At 43.6% G+C, this 20,000-nt stretch overlaps 1 protein-coding gene across 2 annotated transcripts in view; it reads left to right on the forward strand.

Moving 5' to 3' along the window:
* LOC143284108 (uncharacterized) overlaps positions 1-13,306 on the forward strand; it is a 29,925-nt gene extending 16,619 nt beyond the window's left edge. For both annotated transcript variants that reach the window (XM_076590753.1, XM_076590754.1), the window contains exons 5-10: positions 4-129; positions 2,595-2,670; positions 4,343-4,473; positions 7,323-7,416; positions 7,739-9,384; positions 11,065-13,306. In XM_076590753.1, coding sequence (XP_076446868.1) covers positions 4-129; positions 2,595-2,670; positions 4,343-4,473; positions 7,323-7,416; positions 7,739-9,384; positions 11,065-11,187 — 2,196 coding nt within the window. In that variant the 3' untranslated portion in view covers positions 11,188-13,306. The remainder of the gene's footprint in view (positions 1-3; positions 130-2,594; positions 2,671-4,342; positions 4,474-7,322; positions 7,417-7,738; positions 9,385-11,064) is intronic.
* The last annotated feature ends 6,694 nt before the right edge of the window (positions 13,307-20,000 follow it).

A 20,000-nucleotide genomic window follows, 5' to 3' on the forward strand; every position in this document is an offset into this window, starting at 1 on the left:
CAGGCGGAGCTTGTCAGAAAACTCAGCAAACGGCGTTCCATGAGTGAAGAAGACGAGCAGAGTGACTCATGTCAAGGCCAGGCGCCACATCTCACCGTCACAGACACCAGCGCTGAAGACAGCATCAGGGTATGTGCTTCAATGATACAGTTCACAGTTCGTCTTTCGAGTCACCCCAGTGGTGGTGTTGATCAAAGCTGCTGTTACAACTAAAACGCTGAGCTGCCAATATAGAGAGTCCATGAGGGTGTGGGTTCGAATTCCGCTCTCGCCCTTTCACTCAAATTTGACTGGAAAATCAAACTGAGCGTCTAGTCATTCGGATGAAACGATGAACCGAGGTCCCGTGTGCAGCATGCACTTGGCGCACTGAAAAAGAACCCATGGCAACGAGAGTGTTGTCCTCTGGCAAAATTTGTAGTAGGAACTCACTCAGATAGGTACACAAACATATAAGCATGCACTCAAGGCCTGACTAAGCGCGCTATGGTTATGCTGCTGGTCAGGCATGTGCATAGGAGATGTGGTGTGGCGTATAATGGCTTTGTCTGAACGTAGTGATGCCACCTTGACAGACTTCAATTGAAAATGATTACAACTGCTGGTATAGTCTCACACTTGGACGCCAGGCTCCACAAAACCGAGTCCCAAATACGGAACAGGATTTTTACTCCCCATCTGCGCTAGACTTTGAGGGGTGGGTGATCTGGGTGTGCTCGACATCACATTTTGATGCAGCGACAAACCAAGGTCCATAGTGCAGCATGCACTTAGCGCACACAAAAGAACCCACGGCAGCACGAGAGTTGTCTCTGGCCAAAAACAACAACAAAACAAACTCTACGATAGTAACGCACATTCAATTACAGACAGAAAACAAACAACAAACAAACAAGTGTGCTGTGGATGAAGTCCGATCATGAAATGTCAGGGGAAGTAACCAATACTAGAAGATGAATGCAAAGTCCGTGTCACTGTCTCCCTTAGACCACTCGTTTATATATATATATATATATATATATATATATATATATATATATATAATATCAATTTTTCCTTACTATTTTTTAACTGAACAATAAGGGGGGAAAACAAAATAAAATAGTGGTTGTGGAAAAAGGTTACCCACCACAGCATAGAGAGCAAACGTACTCAGTCCTAAACAGTCATCAAGACAGTGCTTCTGAGACTATGATGACTAGAAACAGGAACAGTTTGTCGGCAAAAATAAATAAATAAATGAAAAAAAAAGTAAATGAATAAAAGAAAAGAAATTGAATTAGGTGTACCCATATACATGGCATGGAAGGTTCAGCATAAACAGATAAATAAGTAAAGGAAGAAAAGAAACGAAATTGAATTACGTGTACCCACACGTATGCCATGGAAGGTTCGGCATCTACCGTCATGCCTAGTGAGAGGGTATTCGGGTATGAACCCCAGCACATAGAGGCAAAGACCATGGACGTTTTGCTTAATCCCGCGCACTGCCACGCCTCTCTCTCTGTCTCTGACTGTTCCTCTGTCGCTGTCTCCACTGGCTCCCCTCTCTCTCCATATGTGTGTGTGTGTGTGTGTGTGTGTGTGTGTGTTTCTCATGAAGGCAGTGCCATGGTCATCTTCAAATCCGAAGGACGAACATCGTGTTTGCTGTGTGTGAGTGTGTGTGTGTGTGGAAGGTGAACTTATCACACATGGTCCAGGACCCACGACCCAAAAACCATTTTCCATCAATGGGGGGGGGGGGGGGGGGGGGGGAAGGTGGATAATTTTTTTTAGGGGAAGTAATTCTTCCGTGGATGCTAACCTTGTGTAAAAGGGCAACGGTTGTTTCCCATAAGCATCGTCATAACTTGTTCCCGGTGTGTGTGCCCGCGAGGCATTTCTGTTTCGCTGTTACTTCTGTCTTGTTTTTATGGTGTCGTCGTGTTCGCCAAGAATATTATCGCCTTTTTTCCAGTTTTATCATCATTATTGTTATTATCATTGTTATTATTATAAGTAGTGGTTGTATCAACATCATTATTACAGTTTTAGTAGCAGTAGTATTGTTGTTAACAGCAGGACTGATTTGCAACGCCCGGCAGTGACTAAATTTCTAGTGCGGCCATCGTCTCTCGAGATGGAACGAGGCCGACGACGAGTAGTAGTAGTACTGGTAGTGGCAATAGTAGTAGTATTCATTATAATAATAATAATAAATAATAATAATTTTTATAATGAATACTACTACTATGATCATCATTATGGTCATGATCATTATTATCATGATCATCATGCTTCTTCTTATTGTTGTTTTTGTTGTTGTTGTTGTTATCATGATGATTATGGTGATAATGATTATCAAGTCTGAATTATTGTTACATTTGTAATCATTTTGACATTGTATTTATAACATGGTCGTTTCGATTTTTCTATCGATTTTTGTTACGATGATGATGGTTACTATTATCATTACTATAATGATTATGATCATCATTCTTCTTATTATTTTTCTTATCATTATTATTACCATTATCATTATCATCATTAATATCATTATTATTACCATTGTTATGATTATCATTATCATGAACATCATCATCTGTCCCCAGGAGGACCTGTTTGACAGTCAGTGGACGAGCTCCTTGACAGCATCGGCACAGCCCGCCAGGGGGGCTGACTCACACGGTGAGACACCGCTGGGTCCAGTGGTTAGTGAGTGAATGAATGACATATAGTGATAATAATGATATTTATATAGCGTTGAATCTTGCGCAGAGACAAATCAAAGCGCTTTCGCACTAGTCATTCACACGCATGCATAACCTAAAACTGGAGAAACTGAAGTCAAGGAAGAGGCAGGGAAGGGAGGCTATCTTGGGAAGAGGTAGGTTTTAAGGCCAGACTTGAAAGAGCTGAGTGCGGAGACCTGACAAAGCGAAAGAGGAGGTTCATTCCAATATGCAAGGTACGGAAACAGAGAAAGAAAGGTGGCCAACAGTGGAGTGTTTGAATATGATAGTCAGTTGTGTCCGACTATGACCATCAGAACAGCAGAGGAGGTAACTGCTGTCTGTCCCGACTATTTGGGATAGAATTTGATTATAGTGAAGAGTGTCTTGCCCAAGTTACATCCTCATTCTCTTGGCCAAGCAGGTTTTAGGACGGTCGGCGTTGGGATGGTTCCGTAAAGGCCAACTAGCCCCCAAGGCCGCAGCTGTAAAAGCCAGTGCAATTTTGCCTCCTAGTTTGAAAGTCATAGTGATAGTCTTTCACAAAAAGACTAAGCTGCAAATGATTTCCAATTGCAATAGAGGAACCATTGATAATACAGCTCTCGCTTTGCTGTTGGCCCAATTGTAAACTTACGTCAATATGTGATATAAGCAGAGTTTTCGGCCCAGAATGAATGATGTGGATACTTATATAGCGCCTATCCTCGGTCGGAGACCAAGCTCTAAGCACTTTACAAACATGGGGTCATTTTGCACGACAGGCTGCCAACCTGGGTAGAGCCGACTTCGTTTCCTGTGTCATTAAGTCAGATTTCAAGCAGGCACACATACACACTCGGATAGACATGTCATATTTTGTGTGTGTGACCGTTTTGTTTATTTACCCCGCCATGTGGAGTGTAGTGATGGCCTAGAGGTAACGCGTCCGCCTAGGAGGCGAGAGAATCTGAGCGCGCTGGTTCGAATCACGGCTCAGCCGCCGATATTTTCTCCTCCTCCACTAGACCTTGAGTGGTGGTCTGGGCGCTAGTCATTCGGATAAGACGATAAACCGGGGTCCCGTGTGCAGCATGCACTTAGCGCACGTAAAAGAACCCACGGCAACAAAAGGGTTGTTCCTGGCAAAATTCTGAGGGAAAATCCACTTCGATAGGAAAAACAAATAAAAACTGCACGCAGGAAAAAATAAAAAATGGGTGGCGCTGTAGTGTAGCGACGCGCTCTCCCTGGGGAGAGCAGCCCGAATTTCACACAGAGAAATCTGTTGTGATGAAAGAAATACAAATACAAATGTAGGCAGCCATGGTATGTTTTCCGGGCTGTATATGCTGGGTATGTTCTTATTTCCATAACCCACCGAACGCTGACATGGATTAACTTGCGTATTATTTGATCTTCTGCATGCGTGTACACACGAAGAGGGTTCAGGCACAAGCAGGTCTGCACATAATGTTGACTTGGGAGATCGGAAAAACCTCCACCCTTTGCCCACCAGGCACCGTCACCGAGATTCGAACCCGGGAACCTCAGATTAAAAGTCCAACGCTTTAACCACTCGGCTGTTGCGCCCGTCCAAATTGACCAGTGACTTGACAGATTGGTTGGTTGGTTGGTTGGTGGACCAGAGAGTCCGGAGCCTCTGGACGTGTGTACCATGGTGCGGGCGGACCTGCTGAGGAGTGACGCCGCCAAAGACAGGATCAGCGTCAAACCCCGGGCCCGGAAAACCAACTGGGCCTCCCGCAAGAAGAGGGAGGTAGGCCGTGTGATTTTGGAGTCCCTGTTTCTTGTTCGTCTTCTTCGTGCTCTTGCTCTTGTTCTTGTTGTTCTTGTTCTCCTTGTTCTTGCTCTTCCTCTGCATCTTCTTCTTGCTCTTGCTGTTGTTCTTGTTCTTCTTCGTCTTGCTTTTGTTCTTGCTATTGTTCTTCTTCTTCTTGCTATCGTTCTTCTCGTTTTTCTTGCTATTGTTCTTGCTATTGTTCTTCTGCTTTTGTTGTTGTTGTTCTCCTTCTTGCTATTGTTCTTCTTGTTCTTTTGTTTTTGTTCTTGTTCTTCTTTTTCCTCCTCCTCCTCATCATCTTCTTCTTCTTCTTTTTCTTCTTCATTGTCGTTGTCGGCATCGTCGGCGTTTCGTCGTCTGATCTAACATGATGCTAACTAAAAGGATACATAATTGTCAGGTGCACTGTGTTGCGTTTCGATATATGAGACAATTATGTCGCGCAATACTTCTGATGTCGTGCATTGCTTTCTACCCCTGGATCAGGAATTCAGTCTCGGAGCAGCACAACAGAGTGAACCCGTGTGTTGTGTGCGCAGTACAGTTCAATTTTGTGGTGGTATTTCGTGTTAAGAAGCCCTCAGACTTCAGAGAAAATGGAAGCTAGAGGGAGATACACTCGACACGCGCTGGGTAAAATGGAGAGAGAGAGAGAGACAGAGAGAGAGAGAGAGAGAGAGAGAGAGAGGACTGGCTAGTTTGTAAGTTGTATGTAAGTCAATAGCATAGTCATTTTGTTAGTTACTTGGTTAGCTAGCTATCATTCATTCTTTGGCTCTGGTTTGGATAATTATGTGAAGAGAATATTGTCTGAGAGAAAGAGAGACAGAGGCAGAGACAGAGAGAGACAGGGAGAGAGGTGGGGAGAGAGAGAGAGAGAGAGAGAGAGAGAGAGAGAGAGAGAGAGAGAGAGAACCTGTAAGCTGGCTAGTTTGTCAGTCAGTCAGTTAGCAGGTTGGTTACTTAGTTGGTCAGCTATTATCTGTTCTGCGCCTCTGAGTATAAAGTCTGGTTCGGGTTTGAGAAAAAACGATTAGTATATATGAGGGAGAGATAGAGGGGGGGGAGAGAGAGGGAGACAGAGAGACAGACGGACAAAGAGACAGAGAGGTGTATGCTGAAAGGGGGGTGGAGTGGAACAGAGCCAGCTATGAGAACCTATTTAACTGGTACCACCCAGTTATGACACGGGAAGTCATTGGCCGTGATGGAGCCACTGTCGGATGTCTGCAACTCACGCCAAGTTAACGGCCTGGGCTGGCACTCACACAACCACGCACGCATGCAGCCACACACACACACACACACACACACACACACACACACACACACACACACACAGAACACATGAAGGAATTCTTATTTTCAAAAATGAATTTTATTAATTGGGGGTAATAGAGCATGTATATAGTGTTCTTTTTCTCACTCAGACAGAAAGAGGGGGAGAGAGAGGGAAAAAAGATATATTTACAAGTAAAATGAACAAAGAAAGAAGAATGAAGCCATTGTGGAGAGAGAGAGAGAGAGAGAGAGAGAGAGAGAAGTCCATGTAGACTACCTACAAGAGAATTCAACTTCATCTTGGTTTATGTTTGTTATAAAATATTCGAAATCATAGGCCTTGATCACATTTGGAAAAACCAGTTCATATTCAGCTTACTTAGACAAAGGTTTGTGATGTCTCAGTTGTTGAAAAATGAATCATTAGATACTGGAAAGATAAAATAAGAAATTCATCAAAGCTCAAATGTTACACCACCATTGTAACAAATTACAAAACTGAAATCTATCTTTTCAATGTCATTGATAAAAACAACAACAGCAACAACAATAAACAAACATAAAAAAAGACAAACTTCAGCAAAATTCAGAATAAGCGCACATGACCTGAAAATTGAAAGAAAAGGTAGATACTTGAATATTCCTCGAGAGAGACAGATTGTGTAGAAGTTGTAAAATCGTGGAAGACAAAACCCATCTGCGTGAGGATTGTATCAAATACTGCACTATTAGAGAACAGTTTTGTGAAAAAGCATTCAAGGATATGATAACACGGGTGATATTGCCAGTCGCTAGATGCTGATAAATGACGAAGATACAACCAAGAATGAAAAAAGGTTTTTGTTCCGAGTTACACGGTTAACTATTTTCTTGTAAATCCACTTCCCGCTCTCGCCCCTACTAAATTTGACTGGAGAAATAAAACTGAGCATCTTGTCATTCGGATGAGACGATAAACCGATGTCCCGTATGCAGCACGCGTTTGTTACACTGAAAAGAACCCACGGCAACAAAGGAGTTGCCCTCTGGCAAAATCCTGCAGAAAAGAATCTACTCTGATAGGTACACAAATGCATGCAATCAAGCGCCTCCTTGAGCAACTGAACTGAACTACTGCTGCCATCAGTGTAACATCCGACGGACATACACACACTGAAACACACACACTGATACACACACACACACACACACACACACACACACACACACACACACGCACACACACACAGAACACTCTTTCTGTCTCTTCCTCTCTCTTTCTCTCTCACATCAACTTCTTTATGAGTACTGGTATGCACGATACCTTGTCATTGTAACTCGATGAATTCTTGTAAGGGAATGAATGATATATGGATCAGCGAAGGTGGGGGTTTGAGGGTGGGGCGTAGGTTTTTTTTTTTTTTTTTTTTTTTTTTTTTTTGGCGGGGGGGATTGTTTGTTTATTTGTTGTTGTTGTTGTTGTTTTTTGAGAACTGTACAATGTCACTATTATTTGTTTTTTTGTTGTTGTTATTATTGTTGTTGTCATATTGTGTGTTCCACAGAACCGCTACTCGTTGTCGCTGCCCAGTCTGGAGGAAAGCCCAGGCCGCGAGGGTAGACCTCAGTCTGAGTACATTGACCCCACTGTGCTGTCAGGTGACATTATCAGCGGCGTGTGGGGGGTGGGGGTGGGTGGGAGCGGATGTGTGTGTGTGTGTGTGTGTGAAGGGTGGTGGAAGAGGGTAGAGGGGTTGTTTGTGTGTGTGTGGGCGGGTGGTGGGGTGGGTCGGGGGAGGTGCGGGTGGTGGTTTTGCGTGTGTATGCAAGTGAATGTGTGTGTGTGTGTGTGTGTGTGTGTGTTTATCCATGGAATGTTCATGTGTGTGAGTGTTTGTGTGTGTGTGTGTGTGTGTGTGTGTGTGTGTGTGTGTGTGTGTTTATCCATGGAATGTTCATGTGCGTGTGTGTCTGTGTGCAGACTTTAACATGAACCTAGCCCCCTCCGCTGTCTCCGCCTTGGAGCTGACAGGTTCACAGAGCAAGGGAGGCAACTATTCTGTCACCACCACGACCACAGCTGCTGCCATCAGAACAAAGCCGGCAAACACCAGCAGCACAACCGAACAACCACCACCAGAGAATTCCGGGATCCTAGCCACGAACGGCAAAGGTCAGACCTCCCCACAGTCCGGAAGGACTCACAGGGTGTCCTTTGTCACCAGACCCTCGGACAAGGCTGCTGCTGCCGACAGACCGGCCACTGCACCAGACCCCGCACCGGTCTCCCAGCTGATCGCGACGTCGCCAGTCATCACCATACCGCCACAGGGTAAGGGGGCTGAGACAGTGCACGTGTCAGTGGAAAAGACTGTGACAGCTTCAACAACAACAACAACGACGACGACGACGACAGTTGGCAGAGCTGCCGACCCTCAAGCTACAACACCCGCCGCGCCCGTCACCTCTACAGCTGGGGACAGAAGGGAAGGTCTGAGGCAGGCGGACAGCTCCTTGGGCGACGCCTTCTCCCCGAGGCCGGACTACAAGCTCCGCCGCCAGCAGCGCAGCAAGACCCTGCCCGTGCAACACGCCGCCGTCACCGTGCAGAGGACGGGCTCGCAGAAAGGTGACAGGCCGCCCGCCTACGGGAAGCACGCCTCGGAGAAGCAGCCACAGACGTCCGGGGAAAGCGCGGAGGAGCCGGAGTGGGTGGCCCTGGCCAGGAGGAAGACGCAGAGACACAACGAGGAGTCGGAGTCCACGTCCACGCCGAGTGCGGAGCGAGCACGGAAGACCTCTCTGGAGCCCGGACCTTCCCTGACTCTCGGCACGTCCGGCGCCAAGAGCGCCACCTTGCCGCGCGCCCAGTCCGTGCCCAAGGCACCAGAGGCTGACGGGACGGTCATCGTCACCTACGTGGCCTCAGCGGGGCTGACCGCTGCAGTCCAACAGAGGCAGAGTGACGACAAGGGGGTCGGGAAGGGGGAGGAAGGTGTCAAGACCTTTCCCGACCCGACACACCTCACCGCCTCCAGCAGACCTGCCAGCGTCAGAGTCACGAACGTGAAATCCCAGCCAGGTACTGGTTACACACCCTCCGCTTCCTCAAAGCTTCCAGACACCACTGTCTCTTCTTCGTCTTCGTCTTCAGCACCAGCTCCTGCACTGTCAGTGGGCGGAGAACTCAAAGCGTCTCAACCCACATCTGCGAACAACACGAACAAGGTCAGAACGCAGAGCACCAAAACACTACCACCATCCTCCTCATCCAGCGCTTCATCGACGTTGTCCTCCTCCTCCTCCTCCTCCTTCTTCTCCTCCTCCTCCACCAGAACCACCCCACCAGCCAACACCATGAGCTCACCCAGACCCTCCTTCCGCCTTCCCGCCACCGCCACTGTCACAAAGACCGACTCCAGACCCGTGTCCTCAGTCCAGATGAGGTCACCATCCAGGTCTCCCACCTTGGCAGAGAAGCGTTCTAGCGCCCCGGCCTGGCAGACAGAGGGGGTCCAGCGGACCCTGCTTCCCCGGGACGTAAGGATCGAACTGATTGAAGACACACCTGGGGCCCTGCAGTCCAAGGTGAAGGCGGCTGAACCTCCCAGAGAGGCCGTCACCAAGGTAAGAACTGACCCGAGCTTCTTCGTTCGTGGGCTGCAACTCCCACGTTCACTCGTATATACACGAGTGGGCTTTTACGTGTATGACCTTTTTTACTTTGCCTTGAAGGCAGCCATACTCCGTTTTCGGGGGTGTTTGTGCTGGGTATGTTCTCGTTTCCGTAACCCACCGAACGCTGACATGGGTTACAGGATCTTTAACGTACGTATTTTATCATCTGCATGCGAATGCACACGAAGGGGGTTCAGGCACTAAGCAGGTGTGCACATATATTATTGACCTGGGAGATCGGAAAAATCTCCACCCTTTACCCATCAGGCGCCGTTACCGGGATTCGAACTCGGGACCCTGAGATTGAAAGTCCAACGCCTTAACCACTGTGACCACTTTAACGCTGTAACCACTGTGACCACTTTAACGCTGAGTGTTTGAGCTACACAGCTCGCAAAGCTTCGGATCAATTATTATTATTATCATCATCATTATTATTGTTATCATTATTATTATTATTATTATCATGATTATGATTGCTATCATTGTCATTATCACCACCATCATAAAATAGTAATGGTAATGACCATAGAAAAAAATCTTATTCTTCCTCTTATTATTATTATTATAGTGATGGTGATTATCAATATCACTCCATCATGATTATTATTGATCTGTTTGTTGTTCTTATTGGTATGTTTGTATGCTTTTGATTTGATGGTGATTATTATTATGCCCTTTTTAAATTATATGTTGAAGTGGACTGTGTTGTTCATATTTATTCACTTATGACGTAATGGAAATGAAAACAAAACACAGAAGAATGCCTGGAAGAAAGAACAGAAATTTCGGCATTGTAGACTTCGATGTGTGTATACAGAGTATTGAGATGGTTGTGTGAGGGTGTGTGTGTTCACATACATTTCTGATAGTGTTTGGGTGGATGTCTACACAGGGTTGTTTGTAACTGGTCATTTTAGTGTTCAAGTCTATGTTTTACTCGTTGATTGTTTACAATGTACAACGCAATAAAGCATGTTACACACACACACACACATACATACATACACAGAGACATGCGCGCGCGTGCGCACTCACGCACGCACGAATACACTTACACGCACGTACACAAAAAAAACGTTGCTTTTTTTTTTTTTTTACAATATGCAGCGAAATAGAGCATATTTCACATGCACAGTCGCTGTGTGAAATTAATTATCACTTACAGAAAAGGTAAACGTATATATACGATAGTCAGTCGTGTCCGACTATGACCATCAGAACAGCAGAGAAGGCAACTGCTGTTCCGACTATCTGGGCTAGAATTTGATTATAGTGGAGAGTGTTTTGCCCAAGTTACATCCCCACTCTCTCGGCCAAGAAGGTTTTAGGACAGTCGGCGTTGGGATGGTTCCCAAAGGCCAACTAGCCCCCAAGGCTGCAGCACTAAGAGCCAGTGCAATTTTGCCTCCTAGTTTGAGAGTCATAGTCCTTCACAAAAGACTATGCTGTAAATGGTTTCCCATTGACTGGAGAAACCATTGATAATACAGCTCTCACTTTGCTGTTGACGTAACAGACACACAAACACACACACACACACACACACACACACACACACACACACACACACACACACCAGCAGCAACAACAACAAACCCCTAAAAGTGTTGCTGATGACTGTGACAGGAGCAAGGAGAGAAGAGTGGTGAGCAGAAGGCGGACCGGTGGCGAACCTCTGTTCCCACCAGACGTAACTCCAAGGTGATGGACCTGCTCAAGACCTTTGAGAACCTTCAGGGCGTCAGTTAATCACCTGTGAGAACCTGCACGGCCTCAGTTAATTACCTGTGAGAACCTGCAGAACGTCAGTTGATTACCTGTGAGAACTTCCAGAGCGTCAGTTAATTACGTGTGAGAACCTGCAGGGTCGTCAGTTAATTACCTGTGAGAGCCTGCAGAGGGTCTGTTGATTACCTTGGAAATCTGCAGATCATCAGTTAATTACCTGAGAACCTGCAGAACGTCAGTTAATTACCTGAGAACCTACGGAACGTCAGTTAATTACCTTGAGAACCTGCAGAACGTCAGTTAGTCACCTGTGAGAACCTGCAGAACGTCAGTTAATCACCTGTGAGAACCTGCAGGGCCTCAGTTAATTACCTGTTAGAACCTGCATAACATCAGTTAATCACATGTGAGAACATGCAAATCGTTAGTTAATCACTTTTAAAAACCTACAGGCCCGTTCCAAGATGAACTGGCGACTAACATTGGACAGAGACCTCGGACATGTCGACAGACGGTGAGGTGATACCAGAAAACAGTGGAGAGAGACCTCAGACATGTCGACAGACGATGCGGCGACACCAGCAAACAGTGGAGAGAGACTTCAGACATGTCGACAGACGATGAGGTGACACCAGCAAACTGGCTGAAGACGTGTACAATGGGGCCCTAACTGCCCCATGCATCCAAAGACAAGGGTGCACCTACGTGTGGTTTTGAGCAGCCCTATGTGTATTAGTATTGATAAGAAAGATCAGGTCCGCAGCTTGTCAGTCAGAAGCCTAACGTCACGAGTTTATTATTGCTGTAATACTAGTGTGTTCCACATGTTGATGTAACTCTGATTAAAGTTTTGATTCGGTTACACTCAGAGACGTTTTTTGTCAGAAATGTTTGTACTTTACATTATCTTGCGTAGTATATCTCTGTTATCGCGTTATCATGGGTTTGGGAAGGAACGTTACTCTGATTAAAGACAGGTTTTGTGTAGAAGTAGTTTTTCCCTAAAAAAAAAAAAAAGAAAAAAAAAAGAAAAATAAAGCAACAACAACTGCTGTTTTATTCATCCATTTATTCGTAATCTTGCTTGGCAGTTCACTGTCGTCAGCAGATGCTTGTTATGATTGTGATGAAAGATTCCTTTAAACTAAAAGGCTCACAGTGCATTTTTTCTCTTTAAGAAAAGAAAAGAACCATTCATTTTTGCCTTTACCCATAATTCTAAATCAAGCATAATCAAAATTGTTTAAAGAATGGGTATTATACCACTTTCCCATCGGTGTTAACCTACTTGAAAATTTCGCAGAAGTTTGCACTATACAGATATTGCTTGCGAGTATTTCGAAAGTATCCAGCTAACAAACAAAACGCTTCATAATATTAGCGTTGCTTGCATTGATTTTCACGAGATTTGCTTTGCCACTTGAACCGACCGCTTGCATCATAGTGTTTGCTGTCTTTGCAATAGAGAGGTGGTCTAGCGGCAGTACACCTGAACAGGAAGTGAGCGTTTACGAGTTCGAATCTCATACGGACTGGGATTGTTATTACTCCCCCCCCCCCTTGCCCCCCGCTCCCCCCAACCCTCCTCCACGCCCATTGCATTAGACCTTCGGTGGTAGTTTGCGTGCTGGTTCGGATGAGTCAGTAAACCAAAATCCGATCTGCAGTATACACGTTGCGCATATAAAAGAACCCCCGACAACAAAAGGCTTGTCCCTGTCGAATTTTTGTCGAAACGTCCATTTGGATTGTAAACCAGATACACAAGCAGACAGAAAAAAACAAACAAACAACAACAACAACAACAACAAAAACCCGGAGAAAATGATACATACGAAGCAGTTAGTGCCCGATATCAGTTACTTCCCCTCATGTCATCGTATCACTTCAGCCACAGCAGACTTTTCAAAATGTGTTTTATATGTCCGCAGTCGTATGTGTTTTGACATCAACGTGGATTTTTCTTTTTCAGGCATTTTTGCCAGGGACAACTCTCTTGTTGCAGAGGGTTCATTTTTTTTTCCGAATTATGGTTTAACTTGTTGAAATAATGAAAGCGTGACCGAATAAACACACACACACACACACACACACACACACAGAAACCGCTTAGACTGATGATGATGATGATGATAATGATGATACTACTACAACTCCCTACTACCACTACTACCACTGCTTCTGCTAGGAATAATGGTAATGATAATAATAATGATAATGATATCCACAACAATGTCTAAGACAAGCTTTGTACTTAACCAAAAAAAGGGGGGCATTTTACTTTGTGGAAGGGAGCTTCCAGAATGTTCTTCCTTGTATAACTCCCCGGTTGAAAGATGGCATCCAAAGTCGGAATATATTGAGAAACTGTATTGAATGTTAAAGCTGACGGGAATACTACTCACATATGAAAGCTCCTGGCACAGTGATTGAGCCCCCCCTTTTTTTTTTTTTACATTTTTCACCGTTAACGCCGTGGAATGAATAATAGTTCGTATTGTATATAATACAGAAAATGGTCATTTGTTACATTTTTTTTTTTATTGCATGTTGTGTAGCCAAAACAGCACTGTTGTTTATGGCACATTATACAGAAAGCAATAACTTTATGCACATGCTGTGATTTGGATTACTTTGTGAGAAATATACAACGTAAACATACAGGGCCAGTAAAACGTGCTTTATATTTTGGTCGGATATTTCAAAGACAGCTGATAAACGCATTGCATTAAATGACGATGTTTTCCCTTCAAATGATGTTGCTAAGTTACATGTTTTCATGTTCAAAATATAATACACACTGCCCATGAGCAAAATTGAAGCATATTCTGCATGTAATGATAATAATGGTGATAATAATAGCAATGATAATAATAGATTGGTTGATAGATAATACTTATATGGCGCAAACGCCCCATGTAATGGGATCTAAGCGCCTTACACGAAATAATACATATACAATAGTGCTTGATAACATATATCTTCACATGGAAAAATACCGCATAATATTATCTGTATATCTATATACACCAAGAAAAGACCACAAATTGCAGATATGAACGATCACACACACACACACACACACACACACACACACACACACACACACACACACACACACACACACACACACACACAGGCGCGCAAAGCGCACATACACACACTCTCGCACACAGACAGTGAAGAACTACCCACAGTCACACACACACACACACACACACACACACACTACATGATCATTTTGATAGAGGAAAAAAAAAGTTCATATTACATGACCTATGTTTGTGAACACCGCATAATATATCCTGTTAATGTATTTTCACTATTGCCTTACATCTATTCTTGTTGTGTACGTGATATAAAAACAGAGATGATTTGTCCAAGCTTTGCGTGTAATGTTATGAGGGTTCAATCAGTGTAAATCTTCCTTACCGTTACCCTTGAGGAATGCCAGCTCGAATGCTTTTACCCAAAATCTTCATCCGAATATTCTGTTCTATCTCTCTTTTCCTTCCTTAGTCCCTTCCCCCTCGCCCCCCCCCCCCCCCCCCCCCCCGTCCCCCCCACTCCACATCAACCGCCCCCTTTTCATTTGAATATACAGAATTGATGAATTCAGATCAATAATAACAATCATCACAATGATGATAGAAATGATACTAGTCTAAATAATGATAATAATAGTATTAATAACATTTATTTTCACTCTAATATCATCATCTTATATGAACAGACTACAGATAAATAAACGAACGAACTTCATCCGAACGATGTGATACTGGTTTCGTTAGAATAATGATTTCGTTATATATCTGTATATCCACTTTTCTGCACACGCAGAGAACACGAGAGAGAGAGAGAGAGGGGGAGGGGGGGGGGCGAGGGGGGGGGGGAAGCTGTCGTCTATGACTTCGCTTTGTTCCGTGTGAAGTATTCCCAAAGTGCTCTTGTCCTGTTCTTCGGTTCTCTCATGCCTGGGTGTTTTCAACGTTCAGCTGTCTCCGGGTGTCTGGTTTAGAATAGACAAAAGAAGGTACCGATGTCTTGGAGTTCGGAAAAGATAAAACACCGCTTAACGCCGCTTTTATTTAAATGGTTTGGTGATGTATTGTATCGCGTTGCGTTGTATTGTATTGCATTGCATTGTATTGTATTGTATTGTATTGCATTGTGCTATCCTCGCGAGCATCCTTCAGCTTGTCTGAACAGGGTTGGTTGTAGTGGGCTCTGCATTGGTTATAGCGACAATGGTAACAATGATGATGGTAACGATGATGATGATAATAATAATTCTTATTATTATAATCATTATTATTGGTATTATAACAATTCTTCTTATTTTTCTTCTTCGTGGGCTGCAACTCCCACGTTCATTCGTATGTACACGAGTGGGCTTTTACGTGTATGACCGTTTTTACCCCGCCATGTAGGCAGCCATACTCCGTTTTCGGGGGCGGATTATTATAACAACTCTCTCTCTCTCTCTCTCTCTCTCTCTCTCGGCATTTTTCTCCATGGGGTTTGCCAACTTACATTTCTTTAGAAATAAATCGATCAAAAACGTTATTGTTATAGAAGCAGCAGAAATTCTGAAGATATCTCTCGATTAGCATTAAACAGACACATACAAAAATGTTGACAAAGCTACATGAAGCTAGATAGACATGTACCTGGACATGATTGGTATATTTTTTGTAAGTAAAATTTAGGATACTGTTTGTCAAAATATCACTTACAAATACCATACTGGAATGACAGATTGATGCCTTTCCAGTTGATAAAATGTGCGTGTTTGCGTGTGTGCGTGCGTGCGTGCGTGCGTATGTGTGTGTGTGGTGGATCGGTGCTCAAGACAGAGACGGGGAGAGAGAGAGAGAGAGAGTTTACTCATCTGCAGTCATGTTGAATCTTTGATATGACCTGCTTACAATGTACAATGTTTTATTCCACAGCTAATTTCGAACTAGACTTGTACTGATTTGTAGCAATAAATACAGGAAAATTAAAATGTGAGTGCTGTGCATGCGGGCTTGTGTGTGTGTGTGTGTGTGTGTGTGTGTGTGTGTGTGTGCATATGATGTCGGCTATTTCCACCTGTGCGCATGTGTGTGTGCGTGCGTGCGTGCGTGTGTGTGTGTGTGTGTGTGTGTGTTTGCATGCACTCTCTTGTGTGCACTCATACATTATTACATGTGTATGTGCGCGAATTCGTGCGTGTGTGTATGTTAGTGTGTTCGTGGCATGTTGGTATTACGCTGGAATGCACAAACCTGTGATAGACATTACTGTATGAGAAATTATTTCCTGCAGTCTTACATTTTTCTTCAGAAATAAAATGGACATAATTATCATGTTGTGTCATCTCTTCGCGTACAGTTTTTTTCCCCTCATTTTTCAGTTATTTTCAAATATTTTTTGTTGTGAGTTGGAAAGTGAATCATTAAGTGAACTGCTTCTTATTTCAATCATAAAAGTATCCCACTTAACTTTTTTCCAATGTACCCTTTTGATAAATAAACTGAAACCTTATTCGCATGTTTTTGGATCTCTTGCGTTATGGCTCTGTTGTATTAAGATTGTCACCGCTAATTTGTTTCCTCAATAAAGTTCAAGGACATCTTTCATATGAATCTTTTCCATTCTTTAGCATTTTCATTATTGATTAAAAAAAAAAAATCTGTCTTTGTCGTGTACGGTCAATATTATTTGTTTGAAACTCATACTCTTAACTTTTTATTTTATTTTTATTTTTATTTTTTTTACAACATCAAAGAACAAAAATATCATTGAAACGACCGTACAAGTCTGTAACAGCAACGGCAAAGGGTATTGGGAATTTTTTCCACTGTTATTTTGTGGGCGTCTTTACAGTTCCAATCACTTACTGATGAATTTTTAAAATCACTTACTTGTATTCTTTCTAATTATATTTTTATTTATATATTTGTTTTGTTTGTTTTTGCCAGTGAACGTAACTTTATCTTTTCTATCCCCACTCTTCTTTCGTTTGCTGATTTTTTCTTGATGTTTATTTGCTGTTTTTTTCCTTATTAATTCTCGGAGGAAGAAAAAGTCAGTACATCATACACAAACTCAAACCATACAGACAGGGATAAAGGTTTAAAAAAAACGCGTGCGCGCGCGCGCGCGCGCACACACACACACACACACACACACAACACACACACACACACACACAAAAACCAACAACAAAAAACCCCAAGTTTCCTCCATGTGTTATTATGCTACAAAACGACGCAATTTCCGACCTGATTGCATTTCTTTAAAAACAACAACACGAGGAAAACAAAGTAAACAAACAAAAGCACCTTGCAACAAAATAAGACAAGAGCTCTCGTGGACAAATTGAGGCTGAAAACTGTCATTTTAACATGTATCGGTTGGCAAACAAACCGAGTTTTCTCTCATACACAACGCACGCACGTCATTTTTTTTTTTTTTTTTATTGTTTCACCACCACCCCCTCCACCACCCCCTCTCCCCTCCACAGTCCCCATGTATTCCTCCCTCGCCCCCTCCTCCCCCCCTGCCCCCTAATCCCCCCAGCACCCCATCACCCCGCCACCCCAACTCGGTCCATGCCTCTTCCTGCTACTTTATAGCCTTGTTTCTTTGCGTCTGTTGATTTGATTCTTGTGTATTTGCTTTTTTTCCCCATCTAATTCAATATCTCTTCCCCCCTCTCTCTCTTTTGATTTTATTTACATCCCAGTGCTGGGTGGAGAAATATATTTGCTTATCTCATTACCCTGCTTAATGAACTATCTCTCTTTCTCTTTTCTCTCTCTGTGTCTGTCTTTCTTTCTCTCTTTCTCTCTCTCTCTTTTTCTACCCCTCTCTCTCTCTTTATATGCCTGTATGTCTTTGTTTCCAGTTTAGTGGTATTGACAACTATCATGGCTGCTAGCACACGGAGCATAAAGTACAAAAAGCTACATAAATCAATATGTTGGAAAAAAAAATGGAAAAGGAGAACACAGATGAAAAGAGAGGGAGACAGACAGTTTGCGTGTTCCCGCAGACACCTCGACACCATACTGAATGGGGGGAAAAAATGACAGTCCCCACACATTTGATGCTGTTATTTACTCATGTCTGGGGGCCACAGGGGTTTGTACCGAGTGTGTAGATCGCCACGGGTTCTTTTCAAAACACTTATAAAGAAAGTTGAATCGAATAACCAGTTGACCTTCGAAAAAATAAATGAGTAAACGCAGACAGACATAATTATTATAGACTGAGATATAAATAGATAAAAAATAAATTAAAAAAAAAAATGTACGTACACACATACAAATAGATACACATGTACAAATATACAGTTTAGTATCAATGTAGTGCCCCAAACCAGAAATGCAGTCAAAAATATGCAGTCAGCACTGGCAGAAAAAAAAACAACAACAACAACAAAAAAACAAAAAAAACAAACGGAATTCTACAACGACTGGCATCAAGCATCACAATCAGTCACCTGTTTTCCAAACGCTGAACACAAATCATGCTTTGCAAGAAGCCCAAGAGGCACTGAAACTGGCCGGAATCAGTGTGTGTGTGTGTGTGCGCGCGTGCGTGCGTGTGTGTATGCTACATTACCCCTTCAAAATTCTGTTCGGTTTTGTCCCTTTTTGTTAAATATGAAAAAAAACCCAAAAAAACAAACAAACCACACACAAAAAACAACAACACGCAGGCAAAAAACAAAAACAACCGAATACATTGTTTTAGCAATAGTTAATCCAGTAAACATGTCTTTTTTCCATCCTTTGTATTGTTTTTTTTCCTCTTTTTTATGCAAAAATCTATCCACAAATACACAGTGAACATATTCAATTTTTTTTTTTCACAACCTCCAGACTGTCACATTGGTATCAACGCTTCATTGCCAACAGTCTGGCTGGGAAAAAAATCGAATCTAGAAACAACAGGGAGAGGGGGGGTATAAAGACTATTAATGCCAGTGTGTGCGTGTGTGAATACTGGCACACTGGTGGACTCTTTTGTTGCCAACAGCCCGGCCGACCACAAGGGGCCACATCACAGCTGACACGTGTGGAAAGGAGAGGGGGTTCAAAGTAAAGTATGGACAGACAGATACGATCCTGTTACATCCACATTCCGTACATACCTCTACACTCCACGCATCCACCCCCCACCACCCCACCCGCCCGCCTACTCCCCTCCCCCTCCCTGGCTGTATAAGCAATAGCAATTTTTTATTTATTGAATTTGGTGGGGATTCATTCTGTTTTAGGGTGTACACATTTTCTCGATTTACTTGTTAAGAGGTTTGTTTATTTGTTTTATTGAACTTCAGATATTTTCGCCGGCAAACAAAGTACGACACGGATCTCGCTTCGTGGGAAGAAAAGCAAATCACTATACAGACTTAAAGCTTCTCAACTTTCCCTAAACCATTAAAACCATCATCATCGCTGCCGTCATCATCTCCACCATCACCACCACCATCATCATCACCACTACCACCACCACCACCATCACCACACCCGGTTTCTTCATCCTGAATGCTGGTGACTGGAGCTTTTCACACACATTTCCGCCGCAATGCCTCGGGATCCGAGACAAGTCTTCCGAGACAACAGGCCATTGGTCAGGCACGACAAGGAACAGACATCAGTCTGTCTGGCGACTGTGACCTCCTCCCCTCCATCCCCACACTGAACACCTCCTGTCACTGCCCACTGAGCTCTCCGGGATCCAACACCTGTCATTCTCCACTGAGCTCTCTGGGATCCAACACCTGTCACTGTCCACTGAGCTCTCGGGGATCCAGACCTCGGTGTCCGCCACACGCA

This window comes from Babylonia areolata, chromosome 7 (genome assembly GCF_041734735.1).
Source record: "Babylonia areolata isolate BAREFJ2019XMU chromosome 7, ASM4173473v1, whole genome shotgun sequence".
NCBI lineage: Eukaryota > Metazoa > Mollusca > Gastropoda > Neogastropoda > Buccinidae > Babylonia > Babylonia areolata.